Here is a 21115-nt window from a genome sequence, read left to right on the forward strand (position 1 = left end):
TTTAAGGCTTGGTTACATGCAGAGAAGTGTTTATTCTTGTTGTCAATTTTTTTTTGTCATTCTGTCTGTTTCAGCGCAGTGTGAATACCAGAGTTTTCAACTGGTGATTTGCATGTGACGAAAAGATCTGGCACCTTTGAGCGGAAGCTGCTTAAAATAGAATTCGTATAGGTAATCACATGATTTCGAGTGCAATTTGGAATAAATAAGCACGAGTAAATTTTTTCAAAGACTAACATGACTAGCATGAGCCCAAAGGGCTAGTGCAATTTGTGGTCTTGGAAAAAAATTTACAAGTGCTTATTTATTCCAAATTACACGAGAAAAATCATGTGATTACGTATTTATATTATACATAAAAAAATACGAGGTAGCTTATCATAATTATGCAGAAGAAAAGCGAGCGAATCACTTGCAAAAGTAATTTATTCAAAACCTGCAAGTGACATTGTACGTTCGGTCAAAACAACTGCGTACGATCAAAACAATAAGATAAAATGAAATTTCACATCTTTAAGACGCAAAAAAGTTCAAAGTCCGGCCAAACAGTTCAAGGAATTGTTCAGTGAGTTTGGTAATTCAGTGAGTTTCTTTGATTATTGACCAATCAGAATATCTGGTTTGTTACTTTCTTTGTACTGAATTAACCCTCTTCTGCACTGAATTACCTGAAAACTGCATTTATCTTAACCAATCAGAACTGAGTAATTTTTTCATGTATATTATTAGCCACGTTATTAATGTTAAAGATTTAAAAATGGCTGACAAAAGGTCTGGGCAGTAATGGTAACAAATCGGGCAAGAATGACAAGATTACGACGAACAATTCATTTACGAACCCTGTTTTTACTTGAAAACCTGGTTTCTATAAATTTATCAGACACGAGCTACATGAAATTTGCTGTAGGCTTTGATGAAAAGCCCGCGCGAAATAAAATAAATGAACAATACGACGGGATCCCCAAAAATCACGTTTGATTTTGGACACCAACAAGAATCACTATCAAGCTTTATCACACCTCTGTGTGTTTAATGTCAACTTTCTAGAAAGTCTGAGACTACGGTGCAACCTCTTCTGTGGTCTGAATGGAAGTAGCCATGCTATTCTGGTTTTTTATAAATAATTTATCTGAAAGATATCAATTTGTAAAATATGGTGGAAAGCATCATTGAATAAATAGAAGAATATATGAAAATTTCCGGCTAGCAATATAAAATAAAAAGGAAAAAAGAAAAGGAAACACTCAGTTATCACATGTAATAGGTTAACTAATTGTAAACCTCATGACATGGACTACGCTCGTTGCGTGACCAATTCCAATACTATAGTTTTACTTGCTTTTGGTGTGGACTTGGGTACTTGTAACTTGGACCTCTTTTCTTTATTGTTATTCTTTTGATCGACAACCTTGAGCTTATCATTGACAAAAGAAAAAGAAAAGCAATCTACAGTATTATTACTTTATCAACTTATTACGAATCAACTTAACGGCCTGCTCCCAGTTGGCTTGTTAGCTCAATTGGTAGAGCGCTGCACTAGTATCGCAGAGGTCAGTGGTTCGAATCCCGTACAGGCCTGATTTTTTTTTAAGGTCTGATTTTCGCTATTGCTTAAATAGCGCTATCTACTGCGAGGATCGTGCATCATACCTAGTATTATTACTTTATTGGTTGTTATTTAAATTTTGCTGAGTCTAATAAGTTTGATACCTTAATCTTTATATTCTAGTCATCGTCATGGTTTGCACAATTATTTAAGTCCAAAAAACTTAACTTTTCCTATTGATATTCAGTTGAGTTGATCATCGGCAAAAGATATCAAAACAAGAAAGTCATTCGATGAATTATAGACAAAGTCGGTGAAAAGGGAAGGAGGGGGTATGCCAACTGCGAACATATTCGAAAGCTAAACCGTCTGCTAGTTATAATCATAATGACCCCGGCCAAGGGAAATTACGTTCATAATCATGCTAATTCAATCTGTTTACAAGCGGAATTCGACTGAAAATAAACACTGATATCATGTTTTATGCAAAGATTTCCATCAGTAGACCACGGCGTTGCTTTTAGTCTGACGTTACGTAATAAAGTTGGACCTTCGAGAGTAACAGGACAGACAAACCAAGCCGGTAGCTAAAATGTCATTCCTTGCTTTGTGTGTGATGCTCCTTTGCAGTTTTGACGCTGCTTTGAGTTCTCCGGATGAGTGGCTCGCTCAACGGAGGTATTTGCGATCAACAAGTGATTCCAAGTGTCACAGTTTTGCTGATGGCCCATTCAGTTTCTGCTCGAAAAGTGGTTACAATACTACGTTCAAATATCCAGAACATTTGACGGATTCAAAGCTAAATAGGGCTGCCATTTTTATTCAACGTGTGCTGACGACGTCGATAGCTGTTCCTTAGATGCCAGTGTGGGAGAGTCCTTAATGTGCTCCTTCTTTATCCCACACTGTTCGGGTGGAAAACGAATTTATCCTTGCAGGCGGGTCTGCGGAGAGTTTTTGAAGAAATGCATGCATAAAATTCCACCAAATATTGCAGATTACGCCGTCGCTATTTGCCATACGCTCCCAGAGAAAAACAGTGACAAGGAATGTTTTGAGCCGCCCAACTTCATCACGAACGATAGCGTCAAAGGTCAGAGCTATTCAAGAAGTTAATCTTAATACTACTAGCGTCTTAATTGAGTTCGCTTAAAGTTAGAATTGACTACCTTACTTGTGCTAATTAACTGCTTGGATTTTCTCTGTGCGTTTCAACAAGTTGCGTATTTTCTTCAAGTCAGGATAAACAAATCAACCTTCTACATGCATATTCAAAAATTTTGCTTTTTCTTATTTAATAAGTAAACGAAAATTTTAAAAGATGGAAAATTTAGAACAATGCAAGCGGAAATTTCACACAAACATTTGCCTCAAAATGCTAACACAGTGGAGCAAAACAGCCGATTAATTGTTAGAAAAACATATAATCCCATGGGACATTTCAAGCTTGATTGCACAAACTGAATGCCCCCTTCTGTGAAGTGTTTAGCGACCCTGACTCTTAGGCAGATAATTGTCTTTGAGAGATAAGTTTTTTATACGATCTGATTGGACTATTTGTACGTATAATTCAATAGTAGGTCCAAATTCCAGTTCCTCTTTATGCAGATAGATGCTCACTACGCATTTTGATCTCCACTAATTTATAAGAAAATAAGTCGAAACGGACTTATCAACGGATCTTTGCTCAAGCAAGACACGACACTAATCTGATTTCTTCCGTTGTGTTATAGAAGTAGATACGTAGACACATGCACAGTGATCGTTCCAATTCACAGGGTGAACTGAAACATTTTTATGACCGATATCCTCCATGGTTACTGATGGCAACCACTCCAGCCTTATGCGTCGATCAATATCTACTGGTTAAATTTCCCACCCTACCTAGGCAGGTTCAAATCCCACACCCTGCACCCCCGGTGCAAGGGCGACAGTGAAATGTCCATGGATTGCCCGTGGAAGCTTTGATGTATCACTATGTATACCGTAGAAGGCTTATTGCGAGTAAGGTATTCTATCTCGCAGTTGTTTCCCTACATGGCTATAGTTAATAAATTTGGACAAAATGAGCGGAAGGGGGAGTGGAAACAGATCCCCCTTCCCCCTAAATCTCCACATTTCTCCGTCCCCTTCTGAGCCTCTTGGTAATCTTCTTGTTAGAGACTACTTCACCTTCCAGGAAAATCCAAAAGGGGTCAATTATTTGCAAAGAAACACAACTACTTTGGTCTTTTTTACAGGACCCCTGGACCGAGGCTGTCAAGAACTGATTCTTCCGGCATGTAAGAATCTTGGCGTGTCCAACCACACTCTCATATCAGTGGAACAACAGAAAATGATTTACACGATGTTCTACTACAAAGACTATCAAAACCATAACGTGGAACAAGACTTCCCGCCACAATTGCAAGAAATGTTTAAAAAGTATCCTAAGTGTCAGGAAAATATCAAAAAGCTCTTTTGTGGAGAGTATTTCTCGCCATGTTTCCCAGAGGAAGGGAAAGGATTTTACTCTATTTGTAAATCGGTGTGCAGCCAAATTCTCAGAGACTGTCCCAACTTTTTCAGGTATTCATTTCTTCTTTTCTTTTTGATAACAGTTCGCGATCTATGAAAAAAATTACCAGCTATAGGTTGAGCTATTGGCGAGGCCATTTAAGGTCTCTTAGGAGCAGCGATTGAACGCACTTGCGCGGGGAGTGTCGTGTACATGTACGTCTTGTCATCAGGAATTTATCTTCTCTTGCGGGGCTTACATCAATGAGACTGGTCATAATTTATTGCCTAGAGGGGGCTAGAGGAATTGCATTGTATGAAGATAAGTTTATCTGATCCCCAAAAAGTCTCTGTAATTCTTATGACCCACCCCCTTCCAGTCAATCATCGATAGTCCACCCCCGCACCCCCCCCCCACCTCATTGATAGATAATGACTGGAGCTTAAAAACATGAATACAAAGTGATCAGAGCTTTGTTTTTTGGCTATTCATAAGGTAAACCCAATATTAAATTTGACTTTGAAAATTGTTTAGAATTATACATCATCAAGTCATTTTTTAGTTTAGTCCTTTTGATTTGTTTCGTTATTCTTTGGTAGAAATGATTCGCTGGACGCCGAGTTTTGTGCCATATTGGGAACAGAAAATACAACTCATGGATATTGCAAGCGTACGGAGTGGCCGTCGCCATTTAGCTGGGCACGTTATGTTCCAGGTCAGTTAGAAAAATTTTAGGGCTCTAAAGGCGGTAACTAAATAACGATCTTTCACTCGATCATTTGGTTGGTCAGCAGTTCTTTTGAAGATCCAACTGTCATTCACCAGTCAGTTTTTTTTTTTTCAATGGTTTGTTTTTGAGTCGAGATCAGTCTGTTAAAAGAATGTTTTTTTTTGGAAGGTTATTTGGTCTGCTTGAAAAGTCAGAAATAAGTTGGTGACAATTCCATCGTTCTTTCCTGAAGGATGATACCAAATGATCAGTCTCCTGATCCTGCGTCTTTCTTTGATCAGTCAATGGGGACCTTAAGCAGTCAGGACGGCGGCACTAAGGAAGACGTCGATTAAAAAATGAATTTCTACTTTTAATTAGCATTTCGAAAATTGCCGCAGGTGTTTACTATCTCTTACGGCGCCACACCTCAACCTCAGCGTAACGTATGGTAGCAGCGCTGTGTTCCAAATGGAAATTACAATAATTTGCCGTCGCAGTTTCCGTTCGCAGACGACGCAAATTTTGGTGATTTCTCGTTGTTGTTTTGCAAAGGACGGCTAAGAAATGTACAAAGTTTTAAAACGCACGTGCTGAGCTATTGTTCTGCCCACTAGATCTTTTGTTTTGCCATGTCCTCGTTGCCGTCGCCGTCGGGGTTTGCTTAAGGTCCTTATTCACAGATAGTAAACATATCACAGCCAGCAGCATACGGGGGGACAATGGGGAGAGCTAATTAGGTTACAAGCTTTTATACTACGTGGTACGGCGAGACAGCCCATAGCTCCCTCGTATACTTCTGCGGCCCACTTTAGCAAAGTGAAGCGCGCTCTCTGTTGGTCGATTCAGTGTCCACCATTTACTCATGGGTGTACGCTGCTGACGTGAGAAAATGCATAGACTAGTTTTCGCGCGCTTGTTTTTTCTTGGTCACGTATGATTTGTTACCTAAAAGGGAACTCGATGTCATGAAACAAATAGTAAACACCACGGCGCTCACTATTGAGTCACAGATTCACTCAAGAAGCTAGAATCGCTCTCGGCTATCGCCTCGGGCGACTCTTACGCTTCTTTCGTGCTTAGCAACCTCCCACGTGCATCGATAGTGTGCGCTGTTGTGTTCACCATTTGTGAGTGAGACTCTAACAGGACTTCTCCTTTCTAACAATTTTTCAGATGAGGAAGAACAGTCCACGAAAGAAGTTCCAACCGAAAGCGCCAAGTCTAAAGGTCTCCAAACATGGGTGATCGTGGTGTGTGCGCTGGTGGCATTTATCGTTATAGGAATTATTATACTTGTAGCCGTATGCATAAAATGGCGTCGTGCTCCCCTGACCTCTGGGTATAAGAAACAAGAAAACGATTTAACCACTCTGGAGAATTCAGTTGACCTCTGAATGCTGGCATCACTTCATGCAATGCTGAGAGAACTCAGGAATTATTAGAACAATTCTCACAAATCTTACCAAGCACCTGTGTGTCCAAACATGGAAAACCCTAATTAAGGAGAAATAAACACATTTTAATGATTTTCAAACCTCGTTTAGCCAGCTGATGTTTTAGCAGTGAAATTGTATTAATCCGTCAAATTAAAACAATTTCCAGTTTTAAAAAGTAATGAAAGTTTTGTAAAACTAAACGTAATAAAATTTAGCTGTTGTAAATCGAAGTACTACGCTGTTAAAAGTGGCCTTCAACGAAATCTTGTTCTTAGATTCTACAGTGAAGCTGAAATGTCCACTTAGCCGTGAAGGACTGGGTACGAGACTAGTTTCAACGTTGAAAAAGCCTCGTTAAAAAGCGAACGTCGCTGACACCCTCTGATGGTACTTGGCTGGTTCATGTATTGTTAACTTTTGGTAGGAACTCTTCTGGAAAGCGAAACAGGGATGACGAGATATTTGTAGCCTGCTAGCAGACCCAGGCCCTCGCCATCAGCGCTGCAGGACGCGTTTTTCGCCGCTCGCGGGAAGATTTTGAGATGATTCGAGGAAAGTTTTTTCCGGGGGTCTGGCACTAATGTTGAGTGCTAGATTTCTTTAGTCTTGTGCCCAGACCTTCCACGACCAAGCACGGTAGGATCGGAGTACGAGAATAAGACCCCTTTCAGACCACTCGCTCTCGCCGGCTTGCATTGCTCAAGACCCAGTACCTTCTTGCGGGCGAAAAATCCCCGCGCCGAAGCGCTAGTAATTGGGGCCTACGAGCATGCTAAATATTCAATAAAACAGTTATCCAGTAGAGAGGTTTACATAAGAACTCCTTGGAAGCAGACGAATAAACACGGCAAAACAGTATTTTAGTGATATCTTCACTTCCAACTTCTTCATTGAAAAATCATTGTCTATCCCGCACACTTGTCCGGTGAAGACCAATCTTAAGTTATATTTGCATTGGTGTGGTCGATTGTGACGATGAAGGCAAACACTCGGCTAAACAACATAATTAAGGTGACTTTTATCAAAAAATATGTAATGGACCGCCTTCTTTTGATAAGAAATTGTATTGTTTATAATTTTAGATATGAAGGATCTACCGATTTAGCCAACTTGGTAAAACAAATGAAAAATCAATCAGAATTATAGGCATGCGCTAATACGAGAAACCAATCATGGCGTTATAACTACTCTAAAATATTAGCTCTTCATCCGTGAAATATTATCAGGAGCTGCTAAAATGAGAGCCGAACCCTCACTGTGCTCATGTTTTGAAATATTCTAAGAATGAGATTTTTGTTTAAAACGCTTTGGGTTATGTTTCGTTGTACCACAGTTTTTGCTTTGCTATGTGCAAAAGTTACCGGGTCTTCTGCCCAACCAATGGGAAATCATTGTGTCAGCCTTAAGGAGACCCCTTTTGAAATGTGTATGAACGCCGGCTATGACAAAACTGTACCATTCCAAGACGATTTAACGGGGGCAGAGCAACAAGAGGTGGCAAGGGAATTTACAGAAATACTTCAGTCAACGAAGAACTGTTCGTCTAACGGTCTCGCAGAACTCATCGAGTGTTCTTTAGTCGTTCCTAAGTGCAACGACTTTGGTGAGCCTGTGTACCCATGTAGACAGGTTTGCGCTGAATATCTGAGGCGATGTGAGCATCAATTATCCAAACACGCATTGGATTATCTAATCCCTTTGTGCCTCCTCCTTTCAAAGGGCTGTGATGGTTGTGAGCCGTGTTTTCGACCTTCCAACTTCACTGCGAACGAAACTGCGTCGGGTAAGTGACCTACCTTTCGCTCTGACGAAGGGCTAACGCTCGAAACGTCAGCTTTTTTATTCGTTACAGTGGCCAATTTTTAATTTCAACCTAGTTGATATAACCAACTGAATTATCTTGTTACCCCCACCGACGCAGCACCACAGTTTCTTTAGAAACTTTCAGTCTTTATTAAGTGGCCCACCGTTTTGTTTCTGGTTGGTCTTGAGTTTTTTTGCATGAAATTGTTGGATTTTTTGCGAAACACGAAGCTAGGCATAAAAAATTCTCTGGCCAGTTTATAAGCACTGGCTTTTAACAAAATGAAACACGGGAGAAAATATTATTAACAATATTAAATCGCGACAATTGAACTCCTATTTATAAGGTCTGATATACTGACAACATCACTGCAAGAACTCGGATAGCTCTGCTGTGTACGAACCCAAAAGCAAAATGTCAAAATAATGATGTTAAAATGTAAAATTGTTTTTTTTTAGGCGGCCGACAAATAGTGCAACGGGTCATTCGTGGGGAGTTTATCAACATGCGTGCAAAACACGGGTTAAGATGAAATATCATGTCTTTTGTTGATTCCAGCCAGACCGTTTAATATATGAAGTCAAGTATTCACCTGGCCGTGAGTCAATTGCGCATGAACATAAGAACTGTACTTACACTGAGCACTGTTGATATAGCACCTCCATTCGATCCTTGAACGTTTTTGAAGGATAAAAATCGATGATCCTGTATGACTCCATCTGCTCTACGGGGTCTACAATGGAGTTCACTAAGGGCTGATAGTTTCTCAAGAAACTGTTTGGGGCTGCGTCTGTGGGGGTAACGAAATAATTTGAATATATCAACAAAGTTGAAATGGTAAATTGGCCACCGTTACGATTATAAAGTTCACTAAGCATATCCGTTTAGCAGGCACAAGTCTTTGCAAGAGAAAGTAATGACCCGTTATTTTCTTTAGGCCTTCGGCGTTGCCTGCAGGGTCCTATGGCTGAACTTGTTCCCACGCCTCATTAGTTTACCCGATAGTTACAAGTGAATTCCCGTACATGCGCAGTTTTTGAATGAGGTGTCATTTCCCTTTGAGAAGAAGTGGTAACCGATTCATCCCTTCTGCCTCAATCATTTTTTGTCAGTTGGATGTTAAGGTTCGTTTTTCTGCAAAACTTAACCAAACACGAGGTAGGAAGTAGATCTGCCTTTAATTTCCACCTTCAATATTTTTTTTAACAGGCCCGCTGGATCGAGGTTGCCAAGAGCTCATCTTCCCCGCATGTAAAAGTTTGGGCGCATACGATAACACTTTGATCTCAATCTCTATGCAGAAGGAGTTATACTCGTGGTTTTTTAACAAGGAATATAACATAAACAACACTGAAACAGAATTTCCTGCGGCTGTTCAAAAATTATTGGACCAATACCCCAAATGCCAGGAAAACATCAAGAAGTTGTTCTGTGGCGAACATTTTCCGCCTTGTTTCCCAGATGAAAGTCCACGGGTGTATAGTCTGTGTCAACCTCTCTGTGATCAAATTGCTACAGACTGCCCAGGGTTCTTCAGGCAAGTCTGTAGAGTTATTAATTTTTTTTTTCAAGATTAACAAGCAGGAGAGGGCAAAGATGAGGGGGAAAGAGTTCCTTATTTTAGTGGACCAGAGATGGCGCTGCGGTGAAACTCAGCGGTGTCCTCTCCCCCCTCCCTCCCCCCCCCCACCACCACCACCACCACTACCACTACGGTGGTGACTAAGATTCGATTCTTGAATCGGTTATAATCATGTTTGAGCAAAGAGCAACACGAACTGTAAAAAGAGAATGAGAAGAGCCAGTTCCTTAATATCACATGATAACTCTAATTCGATTAACTATGATTTGCTTGATGAGTGCGTTAGCTCAATATCAACTCACTCTGTCTATTTTGTCCCACACATCATTTCGCAGGCACGAGATTAACAGTCTTTACAATTAATTACCTCACAAGAGAAAGTAAGGAGTCAGAAATGATCAAATTTGGGTCGGTACAATTGAGTATCTGTTGTTTTATTTCTTGTCGCAGCCAGGATTTGATAGCCTCAGAGTACTGCAGCTCAAAGGCAAGAGCACATTCTAAACATGGATACTGTCAAAGCACAAAATGGCCAACTTCATTCGAATGGTTCCATCGTAAAGGTAAGGTTATTGAACCCAACAAATAACCCACTGACTGACCCTCCGACCAAGAGACTGAAAAGAACAACGAAGTGACTGATTACAGTCAACAACAGTCACTCCGTCTGTCTCTCTCTTACCCATACAGTCTGTCAGTCAGTTCATCAGTCAGTCCATTTCCAAGTCTGTCAGCTAGCCAGCCAGTCAGTTCATTAGCTAGTCCATTTCCAAGTCTGTCAGTCTGTTTGTCAGCTAGCCAGCCAGTCATTTCGAAATTCATCAACCAGTCCATTTCCAAGTCTGTCTTTCTGTCAGCTAGCCAGCTAGTCAGTTCATCAGTCAGTCCGTTTACAGATCTTTTAATCAGATCTTTTAATCAGTCAGTCTGTCAGCTGGACAGCCACTCAGTACATCATCATTCTGTCAGCTAACCAGCCAGTCACTCAGTGCGTCAATCAGTCTGTCCATGTGTCTCTACATTTGTGGGTGTGTCCCTCTTCCTTTCCTCTAAACTGATCTTAATTTTCTCGATCAATTATTTCTAGCTGCAACAAAATCTCCGAGTCTGATCCTCGAGAGCCATATGCATCATGGTATGAAAGTGTGGCAGATTTTCATAGCCGTTTTTATTCCTACACTAGCTGTTGGGCTTGCTGTAGCAGTGGCGATATGGATGAAGAAGAGAAGTTCTCGACATTTAGCAGCTTACATCAAACATTATGAAAGAGACGCTGATGATACCTTTCCCTTGGACACGTGACTGTTAGAACATTTGGTTGAACGAGAGGGAGGGGGGAGTGGGGAGGTGAACTGGAAATTATACACACTTAACGACGTTATCTTTATTTTATGGTGCAAAAGTACATGTAATTAATCATTCTGTACATCAGGCGACCGATGTTTATCTGAGTGTAACGAGACGTTATCAAAGTTGCAAAAATTAAAAGTGGACTCCCTCTGTGGTCGTGCTTTGAAATTTTCGGCTAAAACTGAGATATTTGCATGAAACAGTTCAACTCTCTCAGAAAGGAGGGGGGCAGTGCGGTCTATTAGAAACGGCAAAATTGTAGATAGAATCATCCAAAACCACAAAACCGCAAAAAAATGCCATCAAAACCGAAAACCGCACGCAAAACTGATAAATTTTCACATCTAAGTTATCAAAACTCTAATCGATCCGATACAGTGGAGATGAGCCAGCATACAGAGGTTTCGCGGCTATCCGAGATCAGGGGAGCTGCATAATTGCCGCTCAGATCGAAGAGAGACGAGAAAAATTGGGACCCAAATAGGAAAAACCGAAAACCATATCTCATACCAGATCCGAAAACCCGTTAGTATCTTTGATGAAAACCGAAAACCAAATGGAAAATCTGAAAACAGTAATGAACACCAAAACTGAAGATTTTTGGCGCAATAACCGCCGAAAATTGATCTTAAAAAATTGCCAAAACCGTAAAACCGAAAATCCCAATGCCCGAATCCGTGCTCCTCCCGTTATCCAGTCCTAGTCACCCAGATCTCGTTTTCCCTTAGAAGAGACATCCTCTTTCCCTTTCCACCGCTTAGACTCCTATTTCCGATTTTTAGAAAAATACCAAGTGTCATAATAATTATTGTGTTTAATTAAAGTGCCCACTTTTGAACCCTTTTGATACGATTGAGATTCGCATGTTTTAGTCTACAAAGCATTGGCTTAGGCTCTGGGAAAAACCGAAAAACCGATTCGTTAAAATCAAAACTTGAACTTACACCTCATCCTCGCCTAAACCAGGATGTCCTAAACAAGAATGATCCTACTTGCCAAGCAAGGTTTCAAAAATGTCGCGCGATGACTTCCGAGCGAAAATTGTTACAAAACAAAATCCTCAAACATGACGCTTTCGACATTGCCGATCCTGATAGTATACAGGACGCGGATCATATATGAACCGTCTTCCGGTTAGCTCAATGGATAGAGCGCTGGACTGTTGTGCGGGAGGTCGAGGGTTCGAGCCCCGGCCGGACCAACACTCAAGGTCTTAAAATAATTGAGAAGAATATGCTACCTTTCTATAACATCAAGGAATGGTTAGATATTCTTCTCGGATAGGGACGACTAAATGGAGGTCCCGTCTCCTGCAGGGTTAAGGGTAGGAGACGTTAATTTCCCACGCACGAGTTTATTGTGTGATAGATGTCCTCCGCTGGGGTGGGATGGGTGGGTTTACTGGGCCCGCAGTAATTGGCGCAAGCTGTTGCGGTGTCCCTGCTAGATTCGGCGAATCTAATAAAATAAACTTAGTAATGGGCCTAGTTCTTCGTAGAGTCTCTTTGGCGCAGTGGTAGAGCATCAGAGCGCGGAATCCGAAGGTCTGAGGTTAAATTTCTCGTGGGGGCCCAGAATTATTTCTTTGCCCCACGCACGTGACAAGACGAAAAACATCTTTCGATATTTCCAAAATTACATTCTTCATTAGATCCATTGTGGGCTGGTAGGGTTATCATATGCTTATGCCCACACAACCTTATATTTCAGGAAGTCATAGGGATATTTGCATTTATTATCTTGAACAGGGCTCAGAGAATTCAGCGGTAGAAAGATCATTAATGTGAGCCCCCCTCCACTCAGAGTCTACGAAATATCATTCACCGAAGCAGAGGCAAAATCAATTTTATCCTACGGTTCCAGCTCCAGGAGAAAATAATTTTCCATTATTTACCATTGAAGTTGGATATCGTGACCTTCAGAAGTGAATATCGGTAGTTTGGAAAATAAGGAATGCCAGAATTTGGAACCGGAACCGGAATACTTGGAGTACCCGGAATTCCCGGAATGACCGAAAAATAATAAATTAAAAAAAAATTAAAGTAAATTAATAAATAAATAAGAATATTGATGATTAAAAATCAATGGCAAGTTCACAACTTAAATAATTTAATACGAATTTTTTCTCTGAGGGTCCCAAAAAAAAAACCCTTACCGGCACTGTTCATGGAGATGCACGTATTAGAATTTAAAAAAGGTCTGCATCAGGCCAGTAGCCCATACAGCCTAAGCGACGAAATATTTCTACTCTGACCCTTCCCCCTGGATGGGATGCTAGTCCATCACATGGTTACTCCCCGTTTTAAATTCGCCTCCACCCATTTCAATACACACCTGTAGGATGTCTAGGGCACCATGACCATTAGGCCGCCGCTCTTTTCCAGCCGGAATCATTGCAGAAGATTAAACAAATGCAACATTTCCAATCAGTTTAATAGTTCAATTGTAAAAAGCTCCAAACTATTACAAATTAATATTCTACCTTAAATAATTATCAACCACACATTGGGAGATATCAAAGCAGCTACCATTAAGACCAACCGTCTACAGTTAAAATTGAGAGATCATCAGTTACTCAACACCTTTTCGTGTTTATCATATATACCTTGAATATATACCTTTGATTATAAACCTTGTACTGATGGATTCTTCTAAACGTTTTAATGAAATCAGACAGATATATATTGCTACTAATTAAATAGTCAAGCCATAGGAAAAGAGAAAATAGTTTGATGGCTCAATGGAAATATTGGACAGAGCAGGACCATGACTTCTCTTAGCATACCCATCCCATCCACTTACTGGCACTTCATACACACTTTTATAGTTAATTTTCCTTTTCAAAAACTTCAGACCGGAAATCAAGTAAGTTGGTAATATTTTTCTAATCAATTAGCTATTATCATAACTGTCTCAGGAGAATGTTCCTGATCATAGCCACCACCACATCAACTGCTAGTTATAGTCCAAGACACCAAAAAATGTGACTGCCCTGCACAGTTTCAGGTGAGAAAGATAATAAAATATCCACATAACAAGGTCAGTACCTCTAGATGGATACCTTTCTCAGTCAATATTATTTTTTTTTAGATAAATTCTACCAAGAAACTAATTCACAAAATTTTCCAGATTTCAGATAACACTAAAAGTAACAAGGAAAGCATGTCAAAAGTAATTAGGAAATCACTTTCTGAAGAGAGCCAAGCACCAGTTAAAGTGGAACCCTGTGTGTATATTTCTCTTCCTAAACCTGAGGATCACTCTTTTCACCTTATGGGAAAGGTGAATATTTTCAGCTTCCATTTGTCTCTTAGTACAGCGATACATATGAATTTGGATAGTGCACAGTAGTAGATGTTTTGTGAAGCTTGAGGAACTTTTATTTTGTCAAAGGCATCTATAGGAAGGTTGGATTGAGGAGAAGCTTAATAAAAAGGGGACTTATTGAAAGGTGAAACAGAGTTCAGAACTTGAATTAATAAGTATCTTAAAGCTAACCCTTCTCATCAAAATTGTTCCCAAAATTGCATGCTAGCCTAAGGTTAATGCTCTCTTGAAACTGAAATCTCCATCTGTAAAGGCTGATAGTTTCGAAAGAAACTGTTTGGGGCTGTGTCGGTGGGGGTAACGAAATAATTTGGATATATCAACAAAGTTGAAATGGTAAATTGGCCACTGTAATGATTACAAAAGCTGATGTTTCGAGTGTTAGCCCTTCGTCGCAGCGAATAGAAGAATTGTGGGTTGTGTGTGCTTTTAAAGGCAGAAAATGGAGCTATGCTATTGGTGGGAACATGGCAACGAGAATGGCGCCCAACTTATTGATCGACATTCAGCACTACAAACGTCGCATAAGGAAGATTCCAACCGCATTCCATTCACTCTCACGTTTCACCCTTACAACCACTCAGTTAAATCCATCATTCTTAAAAACTTTAAATTACTTCAAAACGATCCAGAGACAAGCACTATCTTTTTGCAGCCTCCGCTCACTTCATTCAAACGCGACAAAAACATAGGCAATTTTTTGGTCAGAAGTTCTTTTCAGACTAATGACCAACCAGGCACTTTTAAATGCGCTCGTGCACGATGCAAAACATGTCCTTTCATTCACAACACTGATAAAATATCGGGACCTAAACGATCCATTAAGATCACCAATCACTTCCCGTGCACCTCCGCCAATGTAATCTATTGCATAACTTACACTTATTGCAAAAAGATATACATCAGCTAAACAGGCAGAAGACTAGGTGACCGATTCCGAGAACACCTTCGAGACGTGGAAAGGAATGACAAGGACACATCGAAACCAGTCGCTAGGCATTTTAATTTACCTCATCATTCTAAGCAACATATGGCAATCTGTGGTCTTTCCTTTTACTTAGGTAGTATGGAAGCCGTAAAAATCTTGAACAAAAGCTCATCTTTCAAACCGGCAGTCTAAATCCCACAGGGATCAACGAACGCTTTTCATTCCACTAATTTATTCTTGTTTTTCTCGTTGCCATGTTCCCACCAATAACGTAGCTCCATTTTCTGCCTATAAAAGCACACACAACCCACAATTCCTCTATTCGCTCTGACGAAGGGCTAACGCTTGAAACATCAGCTTCTGTAATCGTTACAGTGGCCAATTTACCATTTCAACTTTGCTGATATATCCAAATTATCTCCATCTGAAAGACAGCAACCTCTACAAAATGGACATGCACCCAGAATGTTCCCTGTTTTCTGGTTTATTTTCTATGAATTAACTCCCATTACAAATTAAAAAGGATATACCTTTGTGACAACAGCCCATGCCCAGAGCAAGTGCTTTTTATTTGAAATAATTTAAAGTAACAAAATGTTGAACAGAGAACAAATTCATTACATGAGTTTCCTATGGTTGCACAACACAACAAATGTTGGCATGCAATTTTGATTTATTTTTGGAAAAAAGTCAATTTCATTAAAGAAATCTGATTAAAAACATTTCATTTCAATGAAAACAATCCATTTTGATTAGGAAAATAATAATAATAATCCTAATTTAATAATAATCATAATCATAATCATAACATATTTAACCAGGGTAAACCCATCAGCTGAAGCTGTTAAAAATGGGTGCCTCGGACAACTGAAAATAACACTTGAAAGAAAAAATAACTATAACAGATCAACTATCAAAAAAATATAAAAACTATGTGCAATGCTGATGGATAAAAACTAACAATTATAGAACTACATAAAACACAAGACTCTAGAAAACTCTACAATATTTACCAGAACTCTAAAAAATAATATCATAAAGCTGTTACTGACTAAAAAAAGAAGAAAATAACATATATAGTGTTCTCCATGCCTTACAAATTCAATGTCAGACAACATTAAATTGAGTCTCCTAATAATAATAATAAAACGTATGATACACGATCCTCGCAGTAGAGAGCGCTATTTATGCAATTGCGAAAATTAACTTTACGGCCTGCTCCCAGTTGGCTTGTTAGCTCAATTGGTAGAGCGCTGCACTAGAATCGCAGAGGTCAGTGGTTCGAATCCCGTACAGGGCTGATTTTTTTTCAGGTCTGATTTTCGCTATTGCATAAATAGCGCTCTCTACTGCAAGGATCTTGCATCATACGTATTATTATTATTATGGAAAAGGAAAACATAGAAATTGATGTAATCCAAATTTAGGAAAATGATCAAAAAATAGTCTTCTCCTTGTCCACCAGACAAAGTGGCAGAGTGACCTCCTTGGCAAATACGGAGGAGGAATTTGATCGCTCGATGCTACCTACAAGACATCCCGCTACGCCCTTCCTCTATTCTTCCGTTATTTTTACCTTTAAACAAGATAACTTGTCATTAAAGTACATACTTATCAGCAAAATGTTGTCTTCTCCTCTTAGCTTCCATCACTGAAACCTGGTTTTGGTCGATGTTAGATAGTATTTAGTGGCGTGTCGACACTAAATATCATCGACCGAAACAAGCCTCAGCTAAGTTCCTCGGAACGACCATAAGCCACGTAATTCGGCGCAATACTGCTGAATCTATTGTATATTTAACAGTTTTTAGCAATATAAACTGTTAATGTCAAAAATTTACCCTTTTAATTTTAAACTCAAATCAACATTCTCGCTGCGATCAATCAAATGAGCGGAAGTCGAGGATTCATTTTGTAAGACGCCGCTGACATATCGATGACTCATCTGGTTTAGGTCGATGTTGTGAATATCAGCCTACGTTGACATCTGGTGTCAACAAGCAGCAGGAATGCGGTATTAAATTACGACCAAGCAAAACCATTTTGACGTGAAGAAAGAACTCTAGCATCACATATTATGCCTGTTTATTCAACAGAATTACCAAGCTGCTTTTTTATCAAGATCAGAGCGCTGTTAATATGCAGCTTGGGTGTTCTAACCGTTGTTCACGGTGAATCGATAGAAGGCAAATGCGTTAGCCTTTCGAATGGACATTTCGATTTCTGCACAAAAGGTGGATACAACAGCACGCTATCATTTCCCAAGGAATTCACAGCGGAGCGTCAGGCCCAAATGGCCGAATTTTTAATGTTCATCATAGAGCAATGGAGAAATTGCACAACTACTAGTCTGGCAACAGCTATGGAATGTTCGTTTTTCCTGCCCAAGTGCAGTTCGGAGGGAACACGCGTCTATCCGTGCAGGCGAGTCTGTGGAGAGCTGTTGAAGCAGTGTCAGAAAGACACAGGCGAATTCCGGGAGCTCTACATGGACTTGTTTCTAGCCTCGTGTTTAATTCTGCCAAATGAAACAGCGAGCAGTGAGAAATGCTTCGAGCCACCTGGCTTCAGTCCAAATAACAACGTATCGAGTAAGTTTGTGGAGTCTATTAATTGTTTTTTTAGTCACCAAAACAAACCCTGTTCCAGACATTGAAAGCAACAACGCAATCGTACTGGCGAGATACGATAGAATGGGAAAACAGTTTTCCTTCTTTTTCCTAACTTTTCTGCGCGTTTTCATGTGTCATTTGATCACCGGGACCAAGCTGCTTTTTTTTTGTTACTACCTCTCAGAGGTAGAATATGGGGGAGTGGGACCGGTTCTGCTAATACCTGACTGAGGGAGGGAGGGAAGGATATTGTCACGCAAATCGCGTTGTGAGTATTATCAAGTTCAAGGCGGTGAGTCTTTACTCATTAGTGCAATCCTTATAGGCATGAGGAAAACTTGTTGAAGACCGCCTTGATGAAGACTGCCTTGATGAAGACTGCCTTGATGAAGACGGCGTTTCACAAGCATTTGCATTTATCCTAGGCTTTTTCTTATCGGTTCCTTGTTATGTTTCCTTTATTTTGATTGGTTGCTGATCGCTCATGATCATTGTTATGTTTCTCAGTCGAAATGTGATTTGAAAGTCTTTTGTTTTATTTTTTCGTTTTTCTTTACTTTAACTGTAGGCCCTCTTGATCGCGGCTGTCAAAACTTGATCTTTCCCGCCTGTAAAAACCTGGGTTTATACAATCACACCATCTTTACAGAGTCAGTCCAGAAGAAGCTTTACTATCTTTTTTACAACAAGACATACGGCGACGGGCAACTGTTAGATCAAGGTTTTCCCATGGTCCTTGAAATGCAGGTGGCAAAGTATCCGAAATGCGCGACAAACATAAAAAAATTATATTGTGGAGAGCTGTTCCCTCCATGTTTTCCAGAGGAAGGGAGTCCCACATTTAAAACCTTGTGCAGATCGGTTTGTAATGATATTCAAAGGGAATGTCCAGATTATTTCGGGTAAGAGTATATCTTAGAAGTATTCAGATTGTGTCTTGCTCGTTGGCATTTAGCGATCGGTACTACTAGTATGTGTAAAGGCGAAGCGTTATCCAAAAGGTTGGAGCGCTGAATTCTGTATCGAGAGATCCGAGATGAAACGACGGTAAGTTCAAAGTGTTATGTCTTGGATGACATTGCCTCTAACCACCCAAGACCATAATGGTTACCAGCGAACTGTTTTAAAGGTCCCACGAACTGGGGGGGGGGGGGGGGGGCACCCTTGGGCAAAACTTGATATCATCGCTGTGCTTCACCCTTAACTGTTCTCTTGGTTTTGAGGGGTCATGGGGCGCTGCAGTACACAGGTTATGTCTACTCTTAGGGAAACAAGATTCGGGACTGGCCTAAGGGTCGGATCGGGGGATTTTGGTTGTGTCATGATCCCCCGTATGACCCCTCCTCCTCCTCCTCCTCCCTCTCCCCCCCTCGTTGACAATTAATTTTCTATAGCCTCCCTTTTATACTTTGTTGGCGATGACTGATGCCCCGTCCGTTCCCCCCTGCAAAACAGTGTGATCTTTAAAAAAAAAAAAATCCTTCCCTACCCTCCCCTCCCCTAGATAGAGACTGATCTCTTCTCTTTTTTTTTGTATGTGTTTTTTTGTATTTGTTTTATTTATCAAAGTAAAGCTTAATCGCAATTGCGTCTGCGCTTTCCTTTTAGAGAAAATTACTTGAGTGCGGAAATGTGTGCTCTCTTTGCACCGGGGAACACGAGTCATGGCTTTTGTGATCGCACAGAATGGCCTGAACCGTTTTTCTGGCTGACATATTTGGGGGAAGGTGAGCCCTTACTAAACCTTTACGTCCTAACATCAGTATTCATATTCTCCATACTGTTCTCTTTACATTAATTGCCTAAGATGCGGACAAGGAAAATTTGTGTAACAATCAAGAACTACTTAAGTTTGTGATCTTTTCCTTTGTGTAATTTTCGGATGATAAGAGATGCTAGCGACTCTTAGTGGTAAAAGGGTTTTCCTGTGTCTTGCTTTTTTGGCCTATGAAACATTGCGCTAATCAAATTGAAGCAATTTAGTAAGGATTATCTCAATAGAAACCTGGATATAGGTTATATTACAGAATAAACGAGACTTACTTTGTTGAAGAACATTCCCACGGTTTCAGGCTTGCGCAGTAAGTGGTGAAGCGAGAAGAGGTTTCACTCAAAGTTCTGCCTTGATTTTTGTCGAGCGCTCAAAAGACTACCTGTTACCGTGACGATGGCTAGCTCAGTAAAGAACTGGAACAAAAAGTCAATGCTTCGTATGCATAAGATTCTCAGACATATAAGACATATAATCATCATTGGACAGTTCATATAACGGAGTCAAAGATCATTCGATTTGTCGTGACTTCAATACCATACCCTGAACAAAGAAGTAGTCCTCAAAATTGCCACGATTTCTCTGAAAGTTAATGTTGCATAGCATAAAAAAAAGAAATCAAGTCGGGTAACAAAAACGTCTCTGGTCATCATGTCTATCATCGAAACTGGCAATTATCTAAACTCTCAGGAGTGACAAAGAAGTTATCTCTCCTTTGAATATGAAACGTGGGCGCGTAGCCAGCTTTTCGACTTGTTCCAGGCATTTTAAGAGATCTGTAAGCGTGCTAACCCAGCGCTTTAACATTACGAGATTTATTCTTGCTGCTTCTTTGTCGTTTTTGAACTCGAAAATATATATGTCTTGATAAATATATCATGAAAGTCACGCAACGGCAAAAAAATTGTCAGCCTACGGGGCTACAGGCTGATCACGCCCCTATGAAATTTGATTCAACATCAAACTCTCAGATCCAATATAATAAGAAATTTGTAGCAGACAGTAAAGGGAACTACTATTGACATATTGGGAGTGAAGGGGCTAATCAACGGATGAATCGTTTCACAGATTTCAACACGGAACCACCATCAGTGGAACCAACCGATGAAGGACCTAAAGGGTGGGTCATTGCCGTGGCGGTCTTGACATCCCTCATTATTGTTGCACTCGGACTGGCTGGGCTCATCTGGTGGAAGTGGCGTGGAATCGCTCCTGCTAGCTGGCTAGGTTACAAGAAACAACAAGATTTTACAAACGAAGAGTAGGAAAAAATTTTTCAAACACTTGATAGATTTTTGCCACATCAAAGTCCATAAAAGTTACTTTCTGGACGCCTGAAAGAATCTGGTATGTTACTTTCCCAGACGCCTGGAGGAATTTGGTATGTCAAAGGGCGGATTCAGAGAGTTGCCCCGGTCTTTTTTTTTTTTAGACTTGTTTTGTAATTACAGTTCTTTTGATTTATGCTCTTTTTCTAGACTTGTTTTTTAATTACAGTTCTTTTGATTTATGCTCTTTTTCTGTAATAGGTTTTTTTTTATGAGGTTTGA

The 21115-nt window shown here is 40.1% G+C and overlaps 2 protein-coding genes and 1 non-coding gene across 3 annotated transcripts; all 3 read left to right on the forward strand.

Moving 5' to 3' along the window:
- The first annotated feature begins 1581 nt into the window (after positions 1-1581).
- On the forward strand, positions 1582-6421 carry LOC111330084 (uncharacterized). The gene is made up of 4 exons (XR_015990045.1): positions 1582-2639; positions 3787-4114; positions 4643-4758; positions 5929-6421. It is a non-coding gene; the product is annotated as an uncharacterized LOC111330084 (transcript).
- A 979-nt stretch (positions 6422-7400) lies between these two features.
- On the forward strand, positions 7401-11077 carry LOC111331942 (uncharacterized). Its single transcript, XM_088728695.1, has 4 exons — positions 7401-7974; positions 9205-9536; positions 10032-10140; positions 10665-11077. Exons 1-4 carry the CDS (start codon positions 7476-7478, stop codon positions 10877-10879), a joined length of 1155 nt encoding a protein of 384 aa, XP_088584821.1. The 5' UTR covers positions 7401-7475; the 3' UTR covers positions 10880-11077.
- A 6070-nt stretch (positions 11078-17147) lies between these two features.
- LOC111331294 (uncharacterized) lies at positions 17148-21075 on the forward strand. The gene is made up of 4 exons (XM_022936374.2): positions 17148-17773; positions 18363-18696; positions 19403-19521; positions 20634-21075. Exons 1-4 carry the CDS (start codon positions 17260-17262, stop codon positions 20828-20830), a joined length of 1164 nt encoding a protein of 387 aa, XP_022792109.2. The 5' UTR covers positions 17148-17259; the 3' UTR covers positions 20831-21075.
- Positions 21076-21115: the final 40 nt, after the last annotated feature.

Source organism: Stylophora pistillata, chromosome 7, assembly GCF_964205215.1.
Source record: "Stylophora pistillata chromosome 7, jaStyPist1.2, whole genome shotgun sequence".
Taxonomy (NCBI): domain Eukaryota; kingdom Metazoa; phylum Cnidaria; class Anthozoa; order Scleractinia; family Pocilloporidae; genus Stylophora; species Stylophora pistillata.